This window comes from Girardinichthys multiradiatus, chromosome 20 (assembly GCF_021462225.1).
Source record: "Girardinichthys multiradiatus isolate DD_20200921_A chromosome 20, DD_fGirMul_XY1, whole genome shotgun sequence".
Taxonomy (NCBI): Eukaryota; Metazoa; Chordata; class Actinopteri; order Cyprinodontiformes; family Goodeidae; genus Girardinichthys; species Girardinichthys multiradiatus.
In genome coordinates, this window is record NC_061812.1 from 30,386,105 (window position 1) to 30,401,167 (window position 15,063).

Genomic DNA, 15,063 nt, shown 5'->3' on the forward strand with positions numbered 1-15,063 from the left:
CTGGGTACGTCTAACTGGTAGGAGGCCAAGAATTAGTTTGAGTCACTATCTAACCAGGGGACACTTTGGGATCCCCCAGAATGAGCTGGAAAGTGTTACTAGGATGAGTGATATCTGGGTTTTTAACCTCAATCTGTTACACCAGCAACACGGATAACTGGATAAATAAGTGAATTATTCAGGTAAGTGAGATAAATCTCTCCCACAAAGAATCTTCATCATATACCTACAAAAACAATCCACCTCTGAGCTCCCTCTGACTATTTATAAATCACAAGTCGAAATGGCTATATCTCCCACAGCTGTGAGTTTTCAAAAAAACATAGCAAGGAGTGGCATCGTTTCTCAGAGAGGCCAGCAGTACGCATAACATCTGCGCTGTACGTCGCCCCATGCAGTTAATTTCAAAACAATACTGGTGGACTTCGTGTAAAGGTTTCAAATTAAACGTTTTTATCTCATCTACTAATTTTTCTTGTCAAGAAATTATTTCTGAGTGTTGTTCACGCTTGTAAATTCTGCTGCTGGCTGGCGAGTCGCACAAACCATATATCACCACATACGAGTCTCTACCCTGTGGAAGTCAGCCGATACAGGTCTATAACGAGCCCCTTTGCCTCGGAGATGACTAAATGCGCCGTAATCCTTAATTCTGTCTTGAGGTGTGGGGATTTGTGCAGGACCCAACTGCAGACTGGGACGTGGGATGAGCATAATGAAGATTTCAATTATTAAGATAGAAAACTTACAGGAGTGCACAAGGAAAACAGGACAAGAAGCACTTGCAGTGAATCAGACAGGAGTTACGGGAAGATCCAGCAAAGAACAATTACAACCTATGTTAGGAATAACCTTTATTAAAATGCTTATAGCTGTGTTTCCCTTTTAAATAATAGTGAGGTAAAGCATAAGCTCTAATGTTCCCCTTTTGTTACAATAGGATAAGAATGCTCATCGACACACATTACAAGGATAAATGGCCCAAGGTTTGTCATAAATGACCTGAAGCTGGGGCACTGGGTTTGATAGTGGAGCAGCTGGTATAACTGGGTTGATTAGAAACCTACAGCACACTTAGATTAACTATGGACACCAGCTACTACACAATCTACCAGATAGACACTACAATGGTGACACATAGTCTACTGATAATCACTGAGGGAGAGCACATCCATTGCATTGGAGAGCCAGATATAAAAACTATATGTGACCTTCTATCGAGGCTCTTCGTCATCCTCTAACAGATGGCGACGGTCAGGGACGGGAGCCTCAGCGCTGATCTCTGTAATCATTCCTCTGCCTTAATTTAGATTAAAGGAGCTAAAAGTAAAAACAGTTTGAGAGTCGTTCCTTTAAGAGTCAAAGTTAGAGTGTGTGTTCGCTTCTGGGGTTCAAGTACCAGAGGAGCTCCGAGGCGTCTGACCGCCAACAGGGTGCGGTAGCTCAGACACCTATAAGCTTAAATACTGAGGAAAGAGTGGAGAATGGCATTAATGCAGGTGAGTTAATCAGGGGATAATCGGAAGCAGGTGAGGCTGAAGGAAAACAGTGAGACCGATGAAGGGAGACAGAGGGAGCTGAACTATGACACAAAGAGACTGCTAACCAAGAGGAAAAGACTACTACTCAACTGAGAGAAATAATTCAAAAGAAAGGGGAACAGTACACAAGAATAAACTAAAAAAACTAAACACAAAGGAATAACTAATAAGGCAACATCTTTCTAACAACAATCAACACAGGGAAATGAGCTGAATATGGCAAGAACTAAAGAACATAAAATGATTAAATAAAATGATGAAAATACAGAAATGAAAAGAAAATCAAAACCCAAACACCTGTGGATCATGACTAATTATCTTTGTCTATTTTACTCCTGAGAGGATTTTTTTGGTGGCTTGTGCAATTAAGCATAGAGAAGTATATTTCTTTACATCTCCATTTTAATTGAACCCAGTTTTCATACACAGCACTTTGTGTCCAAATATATGGTGTCATGCATTAATTTGATGACAAAGACATGTCCTGTAAGCATTTAATGTGTCTCCATCTACCTTAAATCACATCAGCGCCAACCTGCTGCATTCGTCCCATGCAACGTCCAGATGTCGCCTCTAAGGCCTCATGTTTTCATCATGTCCTGCACGACTTTGTCATTCCTGAAACAGACAGTCAGTGCACTGCATTTCTCTGAAACCGGGTGATCTAAGATTTCTAGTTAATCTACTGTCAGAGCAGATTGTGACAACGGGACCCCAGGGGCAGTTACTTCACCATCCACACACACATTGCACTTTGGACAAATTCCAGTACAAATGAATTCAGGTCAAGATTTTCTCCCTCACCAGAGAGCCCAGAGTCAATGCAACAGCAGGTCACGAGTTGGTTCTTCAAGTGCAACCAGCTCTAGATGGTAAAGCCTATTTTATTTCAGTTGTTTTAAACACTGTGTTTTTGCAGCAATTATAGTTATCATATTAATAATCTGCCAATGTAAGATGAGGAGCACATATTAACATAAAATACACCTGATTTCCACCTTTTAGGTAATTTTGACCTAACAATAACCTTGGAGGGAGGGCGGGTGACCAGAAAAGTGTCAGTTTATAGGATTATTAGTGAAAAAAGTGCCTTCCAAGGGTAGAGATAAGCCTGGGCGATTACAGAAGTCATGCAATATTTATCCAGGTCTTCCACGTGTGCCGTTTCTGGGCTGGTCTGACATCAGCCCTCTGATTGGACACACCTCCTTCCCCCAGTAGCAGTACCCATCTGAGAAGGCGGGACTAGACCAGCCTTCACACCTATGATTGGTCCAAAATAAGAAAAATTGCAGCTTTTTCTGCATGGGTTCCAGAAGCACTTTGTGCTTTATAAATACAGCCTGCAGCCGGGAAAACAAAATGAGTACCGACAACCGAGGGATCCGCGACCAGACTCCAGCGATCCATGATCTTTGTGAGAAGGATGCTGCAGCAAGCGCTTCGAGTCCGCAACGCCTTCCCCCTGGCCAAGTGGATGGAGAGGTGGTCCGAGGGCGCAGCAGCGCCTCCGCTGGAGAGCGCGTTGCAGGCGGTGAGGACCCTGGACGACATGCCCGGACCGACGGCCGGCAGCTTCGCCTGGGACCTGTTTGCCAGGGGGGGTCTGTCTCGGCTGCACGAGTTACAGGTAAGGAAGTGAGGTTTATGAGGTGCAGGAAGCGTCTGGCTGCAGGACATGCGCTCCGAGTGGAAACCCATCTGTGCTTCAGCTCATTGATTATCCCTGCGGTGGTTTTTCTGACGGCACATTTCAGTTTAGTTTCAGTCAGTGAACTCTTGCTTATATGATGCCCTGGGCGAGTGCTCCCTTCTGTGTCTCCAGTCCATCCCAATTGAAACTGGGTATATGTTCTGCATTTATGGTGATTATTATAAACTGAGTAAATTTATTTAGCAAAAAAAAAATAAAATCCCCAGAAACAATGAAGACTAATTTTGCTTAAATAGAAGTCACCTTAAATACTTGTTTTTTAATGAAACAGTTCAATCCTGACACAAAACTATAAATAATTTCTTATAGATTATTTCTGATGGACTCAACTTGCTCAGGCTAATTCTGCAAGTTACAGAAGTACATATGAAATCAGTGCAGTTTCGGTAAACAGATGCTTGAAAACCTCATCTTGTTTGTTTTTGTTTTATCATTTACTTGTTTGATTTTGTGTGTTTCAAAAATATAGTAAAACGGTAACAAATATACAATTTTTGTTGAAAAAATGGTAAAACAGAGTAATTGCTTCCAGGCTTTCACATCTAGTCTTTTTTGTTTGTATTTTAAAATGTGTTTTATAGGATCTATGTTCATTGTACTCCAGGGGTGCCCAAGTCCAGTCCTTGAGAGCCACTATCCTTCAGCTTCCAGGTGCATCCCTTCTCCAACACACCTGAATCAAATGAATGGCTTGTTACCAGGCCGCTGTGGAGCTGAATGACTGAATGTTGAAGTATTTTAGTCATTTGATTCAGGTGTGTTGGAGCTGGGATGCGTCTAAAAGCTGAAGGATAGTAGCACTCTCGGACTGGACTAAAGAAATCCAAAGAAATCCTGAATTTGGTAAAAGCCAGGAAAAGAACTCTATTACGAATGGTACTAAATAAAGTGATGCAATGTAACATACAGACACAAATGCACTTTTATTTGAAATGGCTTACTTGGATTTATTTTTTCCATATATTAAAAAAAGCAGAACACCTGAACAGGATGTGTGTTATATCCTTCGTTTAGGTAAAATTTATGCTTGATTCTCATTGGATATTTTAATACTTGTTCCACCTTTCCACACCAGTAAACGTACCTGATTGCATTTTTTATTTTTTTACCTTGTTTTTAATCATTGACCAAAATGTTGTCTTTGTGGTTCTCGTCTTTCTGCAGTTCTGATTCAGTTTGCATTCAGTTTTCATAAGGGGGAAAAAAAGGTTGTTCATCAGAACAGTCTCTCAGGGGGTCCTCCAGAAAATATTTGAAGAGGTGGCCCGATGGGGGCCGCTGATCTTGGGGTGGCATTCCAAACTCAAAAGCCAGAACAAAGACAGACATAAGTATAAATAAATGAAATAAATAAATCAACATTTTGCAGTTGAAGTTGAGTTTAGTTTAAGCTTATTCTCTTCTTTATTGAACTCATTCATAAAAAATAATACATACAGGACTGTTTGGGCCCTGTGGCCCAGCAAATTTATGGGGGTTGCCACTTGCCCTCTGGCCGCCCCTGGACTTTCCTGATATGCTGTAAAGAATTTTTATTCAGAGCTGAGAAATTAATTTTTTCTGTAAAGTTATTTTTAATGTGTATATATAGTGTGTGTGTGTGAGCTCATCATTTCAATATGTAAGCTGGAGATTTCAGCCCATATCTGTTTATTCAGAATTATGCATAAAATGCCACAAATTTTAATGCAAACTAATTCATTTCAGCTCCATTTTTTTCACCAAACCCCTCAAGGCATCCTATTTTCTGTTCTGCTTTAATCAAACAGAGACTGCAAATCAAAGGAGAGTGCATGTAGGGATTAAGCCAGTTATCTCAAAGCCTGCAGGGTATCTTTAAACCTCTCTGTCTTTTTCCAGCTGAAAGGAGTGCAGCGCTATGGGCCCATGTGGAAGGCAAGCTTCGGCCCCATCCTCACTGTTCATGTGGCAGATCCGTCCCTTATAGAGCAGGTCCTGAGGCAGGAGGGCCAGCACCCAATGCGATCAGACCTATCATCCTGGAAGGACTACAGAAAGCTCAGAGGACATCACTTTGGACTTTTGACTGCGTAAGTGTTGCAACTTTGTTCTCACACTTTTCTGCCTGCATAAACACATAAAATAGTTCCAGTACAATGTTAGCCTACAGGAAATGAGTGGGTGGTTTATCACAAAAAAGACAGACACAGTTTATTGAAAATATGTGGTCAGGTGTTAAAACCCAGCTATCATTTACATATAGGCCCCACATGGATCTAAAATGGGTTTGAAAATGGGCCCCAAAGAGGATTGTCAATGGGTTGCATGATAGCAATATGTTAATTGCCCAAATGTTTGATACACTTTGGGTAAAAAAGTGGGATCCGTGTGGGTCCTAGCTGTATCTAATACACATGAGACCCACACATTGGGCCCATGCAAGAAGTCCATTGTAAGCCCAGGCCCACTTAGAACCCATCCAGCCTGAGCAAAATACGTATGGGGCCCACATACACATGCTGACGTGGATGTAGTGAAAATGTCATTATTAATATAACTATCAATGTCCTCTTTATGCCCTCAGTGAGGGGGAGGAGTGGCAGGCAGTGAGAAGTCTCTTGGGGAAACACATGCTGCGACCAAAGGCCGTGGAAGTTTACGACAAGACCCTAAACAACGTTGTCAGCGACCTGATTGCCAAACTTCGCCTTCGCCGATCTGCCCAAGGCCTCGTAACCGACATCACCAGCGAGTTCTACCGCTTCGGCCTCGAGGGTAAGGCCTCACTTTGTTTGATGAGAAGCAAAATTATTGATCACTGGTAAAGGATTGCCAACAGTGGCTATGAAAACCATGTGAGGGCATCAAAATAGCCTCTCGCTGCCTTGCATGACATTCAGATTAAAAGATTTCCCATAAGGACCAATAAAAGATGCAGCGATGGAGAGAATGCTTTGAGCAGGATGGAAATAAGTATGTGTTAGGTATTAATTAGTCAACTCAGAGGAAAGAAGTAATGACACAGAGTCTCTGTTTTTCTTGCGCAAGAGGTAGCCTGCTCTCTGCAGTAAGAACTACAGAGTATTGGCACCCTTTCTCTTTATTTATATACATGCTGGTTCACACACACACAGTTCAACAGACAGTTCAGGCATTTAGGGGGTTTTGTGTGTCTGTGTGTGTGTGGGGTCAGAAGGGTTAGGGTGCATGTGTTTTGCTTTTAAACAGAGAGGGAGTTGGGACTGGTACAAGAATCCCCCAGATGTTGCTTGATAATAGCATAACTCACTCCTCCCCCATCTCCCTTTCTGTGGCATGTGGGAAAAGCACTTTGCACAGACATGAGTGATAAACAATACAAACGTTTTCAAACCCTAACAGTATGCAATACAGTTGTGCAGCAATACAAATATATATATGATAAAGATGGAGCTAGTTTAATTATTTTCTTTATCTCATGTATTGTTTTATTGTCTCTTTCAGGTATCTCCTCAGTGCTGTTTGAGTCCAGAATTGGATGCCTGGACGCGGTCATTCCTGAGGAGACTGAGCGCTTTATCCAGTCCATCAACACCATGTTTGTGATGACTCTCCTCACCATGGCCATGCCCAGCTGGCTGCACCAGCTTTTTCCTAAACCCTGGAAAGTCTTCTGTCAGTGCTGGGATGACATGTTTGAATTTGGTAGGTGAAGCAAAGCGAACCAAAAACATCAACAAAAGTATCTTAAGTGTAAAACAATCTACCAGCTAAGAGGCTTGAACTGATTCTAGAGGATATTATAAAGAAGGATCTAGATAAAATCAAGCTTGGAGTGCAACATGGAAACATAAGCAAATACTTAAACACAACATGGTGTATGTGCTTTTCTTCTGAACTCCTATTGGTTGTTGAAGACTCGCACAGGACTTACAGTATGTAGAGCTGAGCGATCAAACATTTCTTTAAAGAAACACCCTAGATCAAGAATTGACCACTTAATGTCTTTAACGTTCATGCACTACAAGATCCTCTGCCCTGAATTTCATGGTCAATGCGTGTTCTCTGACTTAAGATTAAAACTTGAGTAAATCTGCAACATCCTTGCCTTATCGGCCTCTGATCTTTCTTTTTCAGCCAAAGGTCACATCGACCAGCGCTTGATGGCTGAAGCCGAGAAGATTGCCAGAGGGGAGAAAGTGGAGGGCCGTTATCTCACCTACTTCCTCTCGCAGACAGGGTTGCCCATGAAGACCGTCTACAGCAACGTCACGGAGCTGCTTCTTGCAGGGGTTGACACAGTAGGACCGACTCTTTTTTTCCTGGCAGATTATTTTTAGCTCTGAGCCTGGACGTGGGTTAAAACTGTCCTGTTGGTTGGATCTCAGATCTCCAGCACTATGTCCTGGACTCTGTACGAGCTGTCCCGTCACCCAGAGATTCAGGCCGCACTCAGGGATGAGGTGTCGACAGTACTGGAGGGACGGAGGGTACTAGAGGCCTCAGACGTGGCCCACATGCCTCTCCTGAAGGCAACAGTCAAGGAAGTGCTTCGGTATAACTCATTTAATCTGATTTATGTATGTTATCTGTAAATCTCCAAAATCTAGCTTTGTTTGACGTTCTTGTTTGTTTTTCAGGTTATACCCAGTTATTCCTGCTAATGCGCGCGTCATTCCAGAGAAAGACATCCAGGTTGGAGGGTACCTCATTCCTAAAAATGTAAGTCAGAGCAACACGTGTCCCCCGAAAACGAATATGAAAATACTTCTGGTGTATAAACAAATTGATTCACCATTTGGGTCAGGGGTCTCTAACTCTAGTCCACGAAGCCCAGAGTCCTGGAACTTTTCGATGCAACTTTTCTGAATAAAAAATATGACCTCAGGATTCTGTCAACTTCTACAAAGTCCTGATAACAAACAGATTTTTTGATTCAAGTGTGTTGAAGCAGACTCGTATCTAAATGTTATGGGTTACTGGCCCCAAAGCACTGGAGTATTAGGCCCCCCCTCTAGATTAAAACTGGACAATCCCACTCCTCATGTACTAATGTCCTGAATGTCTCTCCAACACTTATGACTCTATTTTAATTTTCTCTTTAGCCTGTTGCCAAGTATCAAGTGTGTTGAAGCAGGGTAAACCTTACAGGAAGGGACGGAATTGCCCACCTTGATCTAACTTCAGGTCCTGTCCACACTAACATGTATATATTTGCAAAATTAAAAATGTCCTGCTCTATTTGCACCTCCTGCAAAACAAACTCTGATTTTCAATAAATTCTCATTTATGTAAGTGTATATGTTTACAAATACAGTTCACATTGCATCAGTGTGGACTGGAAATTTGGAAGCCCACTTCTCACCTGCTCAATTTTGGTTTCTGTGCAATAAAATATGACATAAAAAGCAGTTTTAAGTTGTTTTTTTTTTTCCCCACATCTGTATTGTTTGTCTTTGTTTGTTCTTTTAAACTTCAGCTGTGAACTGAAGAAGTTCACGTTTGAGACGAAAGACTTAACGGTCTCAAAGAAAACATGGACTACAGTTGTTTTGTTAGAATATTTAGTCTAGCACTGCTTTAGTCGGTCTCAGGATGATCATCTTCTGACGTTTGATGTAGTTCATGTTGATCCTATCACCACCAACTAATAGAGCAACTATTAGATGGGAAGAAAGTTAATTTACTAAATATCCAGAGTGACCTCACCTTCTACCATTTATTATGCATCTGACCATAACTTCTTCCCCCCCCCAGACCTTGATCACCTTGTGTCAATTTGCCACGTCACGGGACCCCGCGGTGTTTCAGAATCCAGATGATTTCCTTCCCCATCGCTGGTTTAACAAAGATGCGACTCATCACCCGTACGCCTCAGTTCCCTTTGGCGTGGGAAAACGCAGCTGCATAGGTCGCCGGATTGCGGAGCTGGAGCTCTACCTCGCTCTTTCTCGGGTAAGTTAGCTTAACTTGATCCAGTGTTTTTCTTTACAGCACAAGGCTGAAACTAGTGGGAATTACTCATATGAATTTCAAACTGCAGGTATAACTACAACTTTACAGCAATGGTTTGGTTTTATCTTATTTTATGGGTACAGGTACACTGTGCACATATGTTATATTAAAGCATCTCTCTTAGCTCTGTCTTTAATTGCCTTTTCAAGCTGCCGTTGGCTAACATATTCACTATAACATTTTCATTTTGTAGCTGTGTTTGGACTGAAATCTTCTCTAACTCATGTCAGTGTTTTATTTTGAAGAGTTTGTCTCTTGAGCTGCCCAAGGATGATGTTCTTGCTAATGCTGCTTCCAAGCTATTTGTGGTCTTCTGTTAGAAGGCAATGCCAGTGCCTTCACAGAAAAAAACTGTATTAAATCTATTTTATGATGAAAACAGCTGCTAACCAATCAAACAGAAGCTATAAATTGATTTAGGTGCTTTAAAAATTTAGTTTGAAGTTGTGTTTATGTTGTATTTGGACCTTAAAACATATTTTGTTCTTTTAGCTAGTCTTATTTTTGACAGTTTCAGAGGAAGTTTTTTTTTTTTTTCTCTCTTAAGCTGTTAAACTGGTTCAACTCTTACTTGAAAGACCAGCTATTTTGGGTCACTTTGTAGTTATAAATCTGAGCAAACAAAAATCATATGTGGAATTCTTTGGAAAGTTTTGATTAACGTCTACACACTCTTCCTTACTTAGTATAACAACCTCTCTTACTATATCTGTGGCTGATATATTTCAAATATTTTCGAGCAGTTAACCTTTATTAACACCCAGTTTGGGCCAGATAAGGAATAGAAGCACAAGCACAAACTACAAATCGGAGATTTGAGTAATTAAGCAAATCACATACCTTATGAATTAAATAGATTATGTAGTTCAGGAATTGCCCCCTGACTGCTCCAGGACTTGCTTACTTATTTGCCTATTTATGCATTTATTTCGACTAGCTGTGTTCCTAATCCGCTTTTTTTTCTGCTCTTGTTAGATCCTGACAGAGTTTGAGGTAAAACCAGACCCTGAGGGTGTTTCTGTGAAGCCGATGACTCGGACTCTCCTCGTTCCTGAAAATGCCATCAACCTGCAGTTTGTTGAACGATAAACTCCTCTTTTGATCCCTAAGGGAACGTGAGCTGTCCCCTTGCCACCCAAGCCACCCTTTACTCGGGCCGTGTGGGGAGGGGAGAACAGGCAGTACAGCGTTATCGCTTGAACCACAAGGCTGCTCAGACGCAGCGGTTCATGTCACAGCGGGTCTTTCAACCTTTGACACAGTTAAGAGCAAAGCCCGCTGAACCTGCAGCCCAGTGCGTGCTGGCCGGCACATTACGAGGGAGAGGGCATAACTGGCTGAGGTTTGACGGCACATTTAATGCTGAGAAAGGTCCGATAGAGCAAACATGTCTGCCGGTCTGAAAAATCTTTAGATTTTAATGTTTGACTCAATTTAGATCAGTTCAAGTTGCATTTCAAAGAATGTGAGCTGTGCTCTAAGCGGATATTTTTTTCCTGAATCTCATAACACTTTATTAAATCTGATTATGATCTGGGAATTACAGTGGATCAGTTCATCTGAATGTTTTCTTAGTCTCAAAATATCATGGATCTCACCATCGTATTGATTCCAGTGTGACACAATCTAATGTTGCTACTGAAAATGTCAATAAAAACTTCAAAAATAGTTCTGTCCCTGTTTTCTGTGTACATTTGGCTGCTGAGAGAGAGATCTAACAGTCATATTCGATAAATTAGAATATTGTTGGAAAGTTCATGTATTTCAAGAGATTAATTACACCAAGACTGATGCTTTCAGGCCTATTTCGGTTAATTGTGATGTTCCTCATACACAGAATGAAAACATGACATTGCGGATTAGAATATAACATCACACCAACAAAAAACATTTTTAATACAGAAATGTTGACTTAGTTGAACATGTTTATTACCTGCTTAAAGGTTGTAATTTTCAAAAGGAACTTTTAATCTGACAAAACGAGCCTTGACCTGGAAAAATATGATCTTGGTCCTCCGTTTACCATTTTGGTCTGCTCCCACCATCAACTTGAACAGATTAAGGCATAAGCCGATCAAACATGTCTCTAATTGCCCTGAAGTTGTTACTGATAACCACAGGGTGCAAAGGCAGCAGTTCAACAAAACATTTTCACATGAATCACAATCACCAGGTTACAATGACACTGCCTTGCAAAGGTGTTAATACCGGTTTGAATCCTACACATTTCAATATATATTTAGATGGATTTTATAGCAAAGACAAATTGGTGCATAATTGCAAAGTGGAAGGAAAATCATAACCTTTATTGCAAATGAAAACAAATGTGGCATACATCTTTATTAAGACCCCTTAGTCAACACCCTATGCTGCATTACAGCTGCAAGTCATTTGGGGCATTTTTTATGTCAGCTTTTCACGTTTAGAGACTGAAATGTTTGCCCATTTCTTCTCAATCAGATTGGATAGAGAATATCTGTGAACATCAAAATCTTGCCACAGACTCTGGATCTTTGACTGTGCCATTTTAATAGATAAACCTGCTTTGATCTACACCATTCCGTTATATCTCAGCTTGTATGATTAGTGTTTGCATGTAGGTCAAAAAGTTACATTTCGGTCTCATTTGACAGAGCTGCCTTTTCCTCTCGTTTTTGCAGAGGATTTTTTAAAGGAAGTCTTCTTGCCATTCTTTTGTAAGACTAAATTTGTGTAGTGCAAGTCTATTAGCTGCCCTGTCACATTCTCCCACCTGATCTGCAAATCTACAGGTCATTCTCAAAATATTAGCATATTGTGATAAAGTTAATTATTTTCCATAATGTCATGATGAAAATTTAACATTCATATATTTTAGATTCATTGCACACTAACTGAAATATTTCAGGTCTTTTATTGTCTTAATACAGATGATTTTGGCATACAGCTCATGAAAACCCAAAATTCCTATCTCACAAAATTAGCATATCATTAAAAGGGTCTCTAAACGAGCTATGAACCTAATCATCTGAATCAACGAGTTAACTCTAAACACCTGCAAAAGATTCCTGAGGCCTTTAAAACTCCCAGCCTGGTTCATCACTCAAAACCCCAATCATGGGTAAGACTGCCGACCTGACTGCTGTCCAGAAGGCCACTATTGACACCCTCAAGCAAGAGGGTAAGACACAGAAAGACATTTCTGAACGAATAGGCTGTTCCCAGAGTGCTGTATCAAGGCACCTCAGTGGGAAGTCTGTGGGAAGGAAAAAGTGTGGCAGAAAACGCTGCACAACGAGAAGAGGTGACCGGACCCTGAGGAAGATTGTGGAGAAGGGCCGATTCCAGACCTTGGGGGACCTGCGGAAGCAGTGGACTGAGTCTGGAGTAGAAACATCCAGAGCCACCGTGCACAGGCGTGTGCAGGAAATGGGCTACAGGTGCCGCATTCCCCAGGTCAAGCCACTTTTGAACCAGAAACAGCGGCAGAAGCGCCTGACCTGGGCTACAGAGAAGCAGCACTGGACTGTTGCTCAGTGGTCCAAAGTACTTTTTTCAGATGAAAGCAAATTCTGCATGTCTTTCGGAAATCAAGGTGCCAGAGTCTGGAGGAAGACTGGGGAGAAGGAAATGCCAAAATGCCAGAAGTCCAGTGTCAAGTACCCACAGTCAGTGATAGTCTGGGGTGCCGTGTCAGCTGCTGGTGTTGGTCCACTGTGTTTTATCAAGGGCAGGGTTAATGCAGCTAGCTATCAGGAGATTTTGGAGCACTTCATGCTTCCATCTGCTGAAAAGCTTTATGGAGATGAAGATTTCATTTGTCAGCACGACCTGGCACCTGCTCACAGTGCCAAAACCACTGGTAAATGGTTTACTGACCATGGTATCACTGTGCTCAATTGGCCTGCCAACTCTCCTGACCTGAACCCCATAGAGAATCTGTGGGATATTGTGAAGAGAACGTTGAGAGACTCAAGACCCAACACTCTGGATGAACTAAAGGCCGCTATCGAAGCATCCTGGGCCTCCATAAGACCTCAGCAGTGCCACAGGCTGATTGCCTCCATGCCACGCCGCATTGAAGCAGTCATTTCTGCAAAAGGATTCCCGACCAAGTATTGAGTGCATAACTGTACATGATTATTTGAAGGTTGACGTTTTTTGTATTAAAAACACTTTTCTTTTATTGGTCGGATGAAATATGCTAATTTTGTGAGATAGAAATTTTGGGTTTTCATGAGCTGTATGCCAAAATCATCCGTATTAAGACAATAAAAGACCTGAAATATTTCAGTTAGTGTGCAATGAATCTAAAATATATGAATGTTAAATTTTCATCATGACATTATGGAAAATAATTAACTTTATCACAATATGCTAATATTTTGAGAAGGACCTGTATACAGCTCCTCAAGAGTCATCATGGACCTCTTAGTTGCTTCTCTGATAAATGATAAACTTAACCACAATAAATATTTACATCCCTGCTGTTACTTGCAGAGTTTTTTTAATTTCTTGTAAAGAGTCTGTTGTTTTTTATGCACAAATATACATGGACATTTTCTAAATTGTTTAATTATCCTACTCAGTTGCACATTTCTTTGGATATGATTATGCTATTTTAATAAATGTACAGTATTATTTTTCTGATATTGTACATGTGGGCTTACTTTACAGTCTCATTGTTATTTTTTGTTTTTATATTTCAATCTTTGTGTGAATCTGTATGCTTCCATTTTGCATCTCTCTCAGCTGCTGCTACACCTAAATTTCCCCACTGAGGGACAATAAAGGAGATTTCTATTCTATTCTATTCTATTCTATGCTAAATGTGTTCTTTGCCCAGTCTATTAGCATCAGTGGGCAGTCATGTCTTAACTCTTTTTTTTCATTTTTCAATAATTTTCTCCAACACACCTCTGGAAAGAGCTGGATTTAAACTGATATACTGAAATTACACACAGGTGGAATCTGTTTACTAATTAGGTGACTTGTAAAAGTAATTTCTTGCACCGGATTTTTATATCAGCCACCAATGAACGGGGGCTGAATACAGATGCTTGCCACTTTTCAGAACTTTATTCGTAAAAAATCATGAAAACTATGCACCATTTTCCTTCCAGCTTATAGTTAATGGTAATGATAATGGATGAACTTATATAGCGTTTTTCCAGTCATACAGACCACTCAAATCGCTTTACACTTGAGCCACATTCACCCAATTGCACTCACTAACTAGTTATGCAATAGTTTGAGCTGGTCTATCACATAAAAACCAACTGAAATACAATGAAGGTTTTGGTTGTGGATGTAGAAAAGATATTCATTCATTTGCAAGCCACTATATCTTGGAACTCCTATCCTTTGGGGATAAGTGTTGTTCCACTTTTGTGTGTTTGGTGCGTCTTCTAAACTTGCAGGACATTTTAAACACATGAATAGCAAGCCAAAACAACTTCAACACAGATTCTCTTTCTTTTAATCTCCATTCAAATACCTTCAATACCTTCAAAATCTTTGGATTTTGTTATTGAATCTTAAAGTAAGTAAACAAACTCTAAGGAAAACATTTTAAATGTTTAATTTTAATCCAAAGGTTTTCTGGAAAAGCATGTAAATTTTCCAGACTTTAAAAATACAAGCCAAACGAGGACTTCTTTTCGCTAATGATTGTAAAATAATCTTAAAAATAACTTGTTAGTGAAGTAACAGATTCCACTGACAACCTTCAGAACAATACTAGTTTTTTTCAAGAAAATGAGCTTCTGCTATTTCAGTTTTGTGGGTATATGGGTCGGTTTTACATGAGGCAGAAAGTTCACAGTGATCAGGGAGCTATAGTTGAAAATAACCAATAACCACTGCACAAGCAAC

General features: G+C 40.6%; 1 protein-coding gene across 1 annotated transcript; it reads left to right on the plus strand.

Moving 5' to 3' along the window:
* Window positions 1–2,822: 2,822 nt before the first annotated feature.
* Window positions 2,823–10,878, plus strand: LOC124856373 (25-hydroxyvitamin D-1 alpha hydroxylase, mitochondrial). Its single transcript, XM_047346746.1, has 9 exons — window positions 2,823–3,171; window positions 5,116–5,306; window positions 5,801–5,991; window positions 6,700–6,900; window positions 7,333–7,496; window positions 7,584–7,750; window positions 7,836–7,917; window positions 8,953–9,150; window positions 10,186–10,878. The coding sequence occupies exons 1-9, from the start codon at window positions 2,950–2,952 to the stop codon at window positions 10,297–10,299; spliced, it is 1,530 nt and encodes a 509-aa protein (XP_047202702.1). The 5' UTR covers window positions 2,823–2,949; the 3' UTR covers window positions 10,300–10,878.
* Window positions 10,879–15,063: the final 4,185 nt, after the last annotated feature.

What these genes read in the sequence shown, in the direction of transcription:
- LOC124856373 (XM_047346746.1), top strand. Translation starts at nt 2,950, where the DNA reads ATGATCTTTGTGAGAAGGATGCTGCAGCAAGCGCTTCGAGTCCGCAAC. An exon ending in TTCTTGCAGGGGTTGACACA is followed by an intron (nt 7,497 to 7,583) that starts GTAGGACCGACT and finishes GTTGGATCTCAG; the next exon opens with ATCTCCAGCACTATGTCCTG. An exon ending in GGTACCTCATTCCTAAAAAT is followed by an intron (nt 7,918 to 8,952) that starts GTAAGTCAGAGC and finishes TCCCCCCCCCAG; the next exon opens with ACCTTGATCACCTTGTGTCA.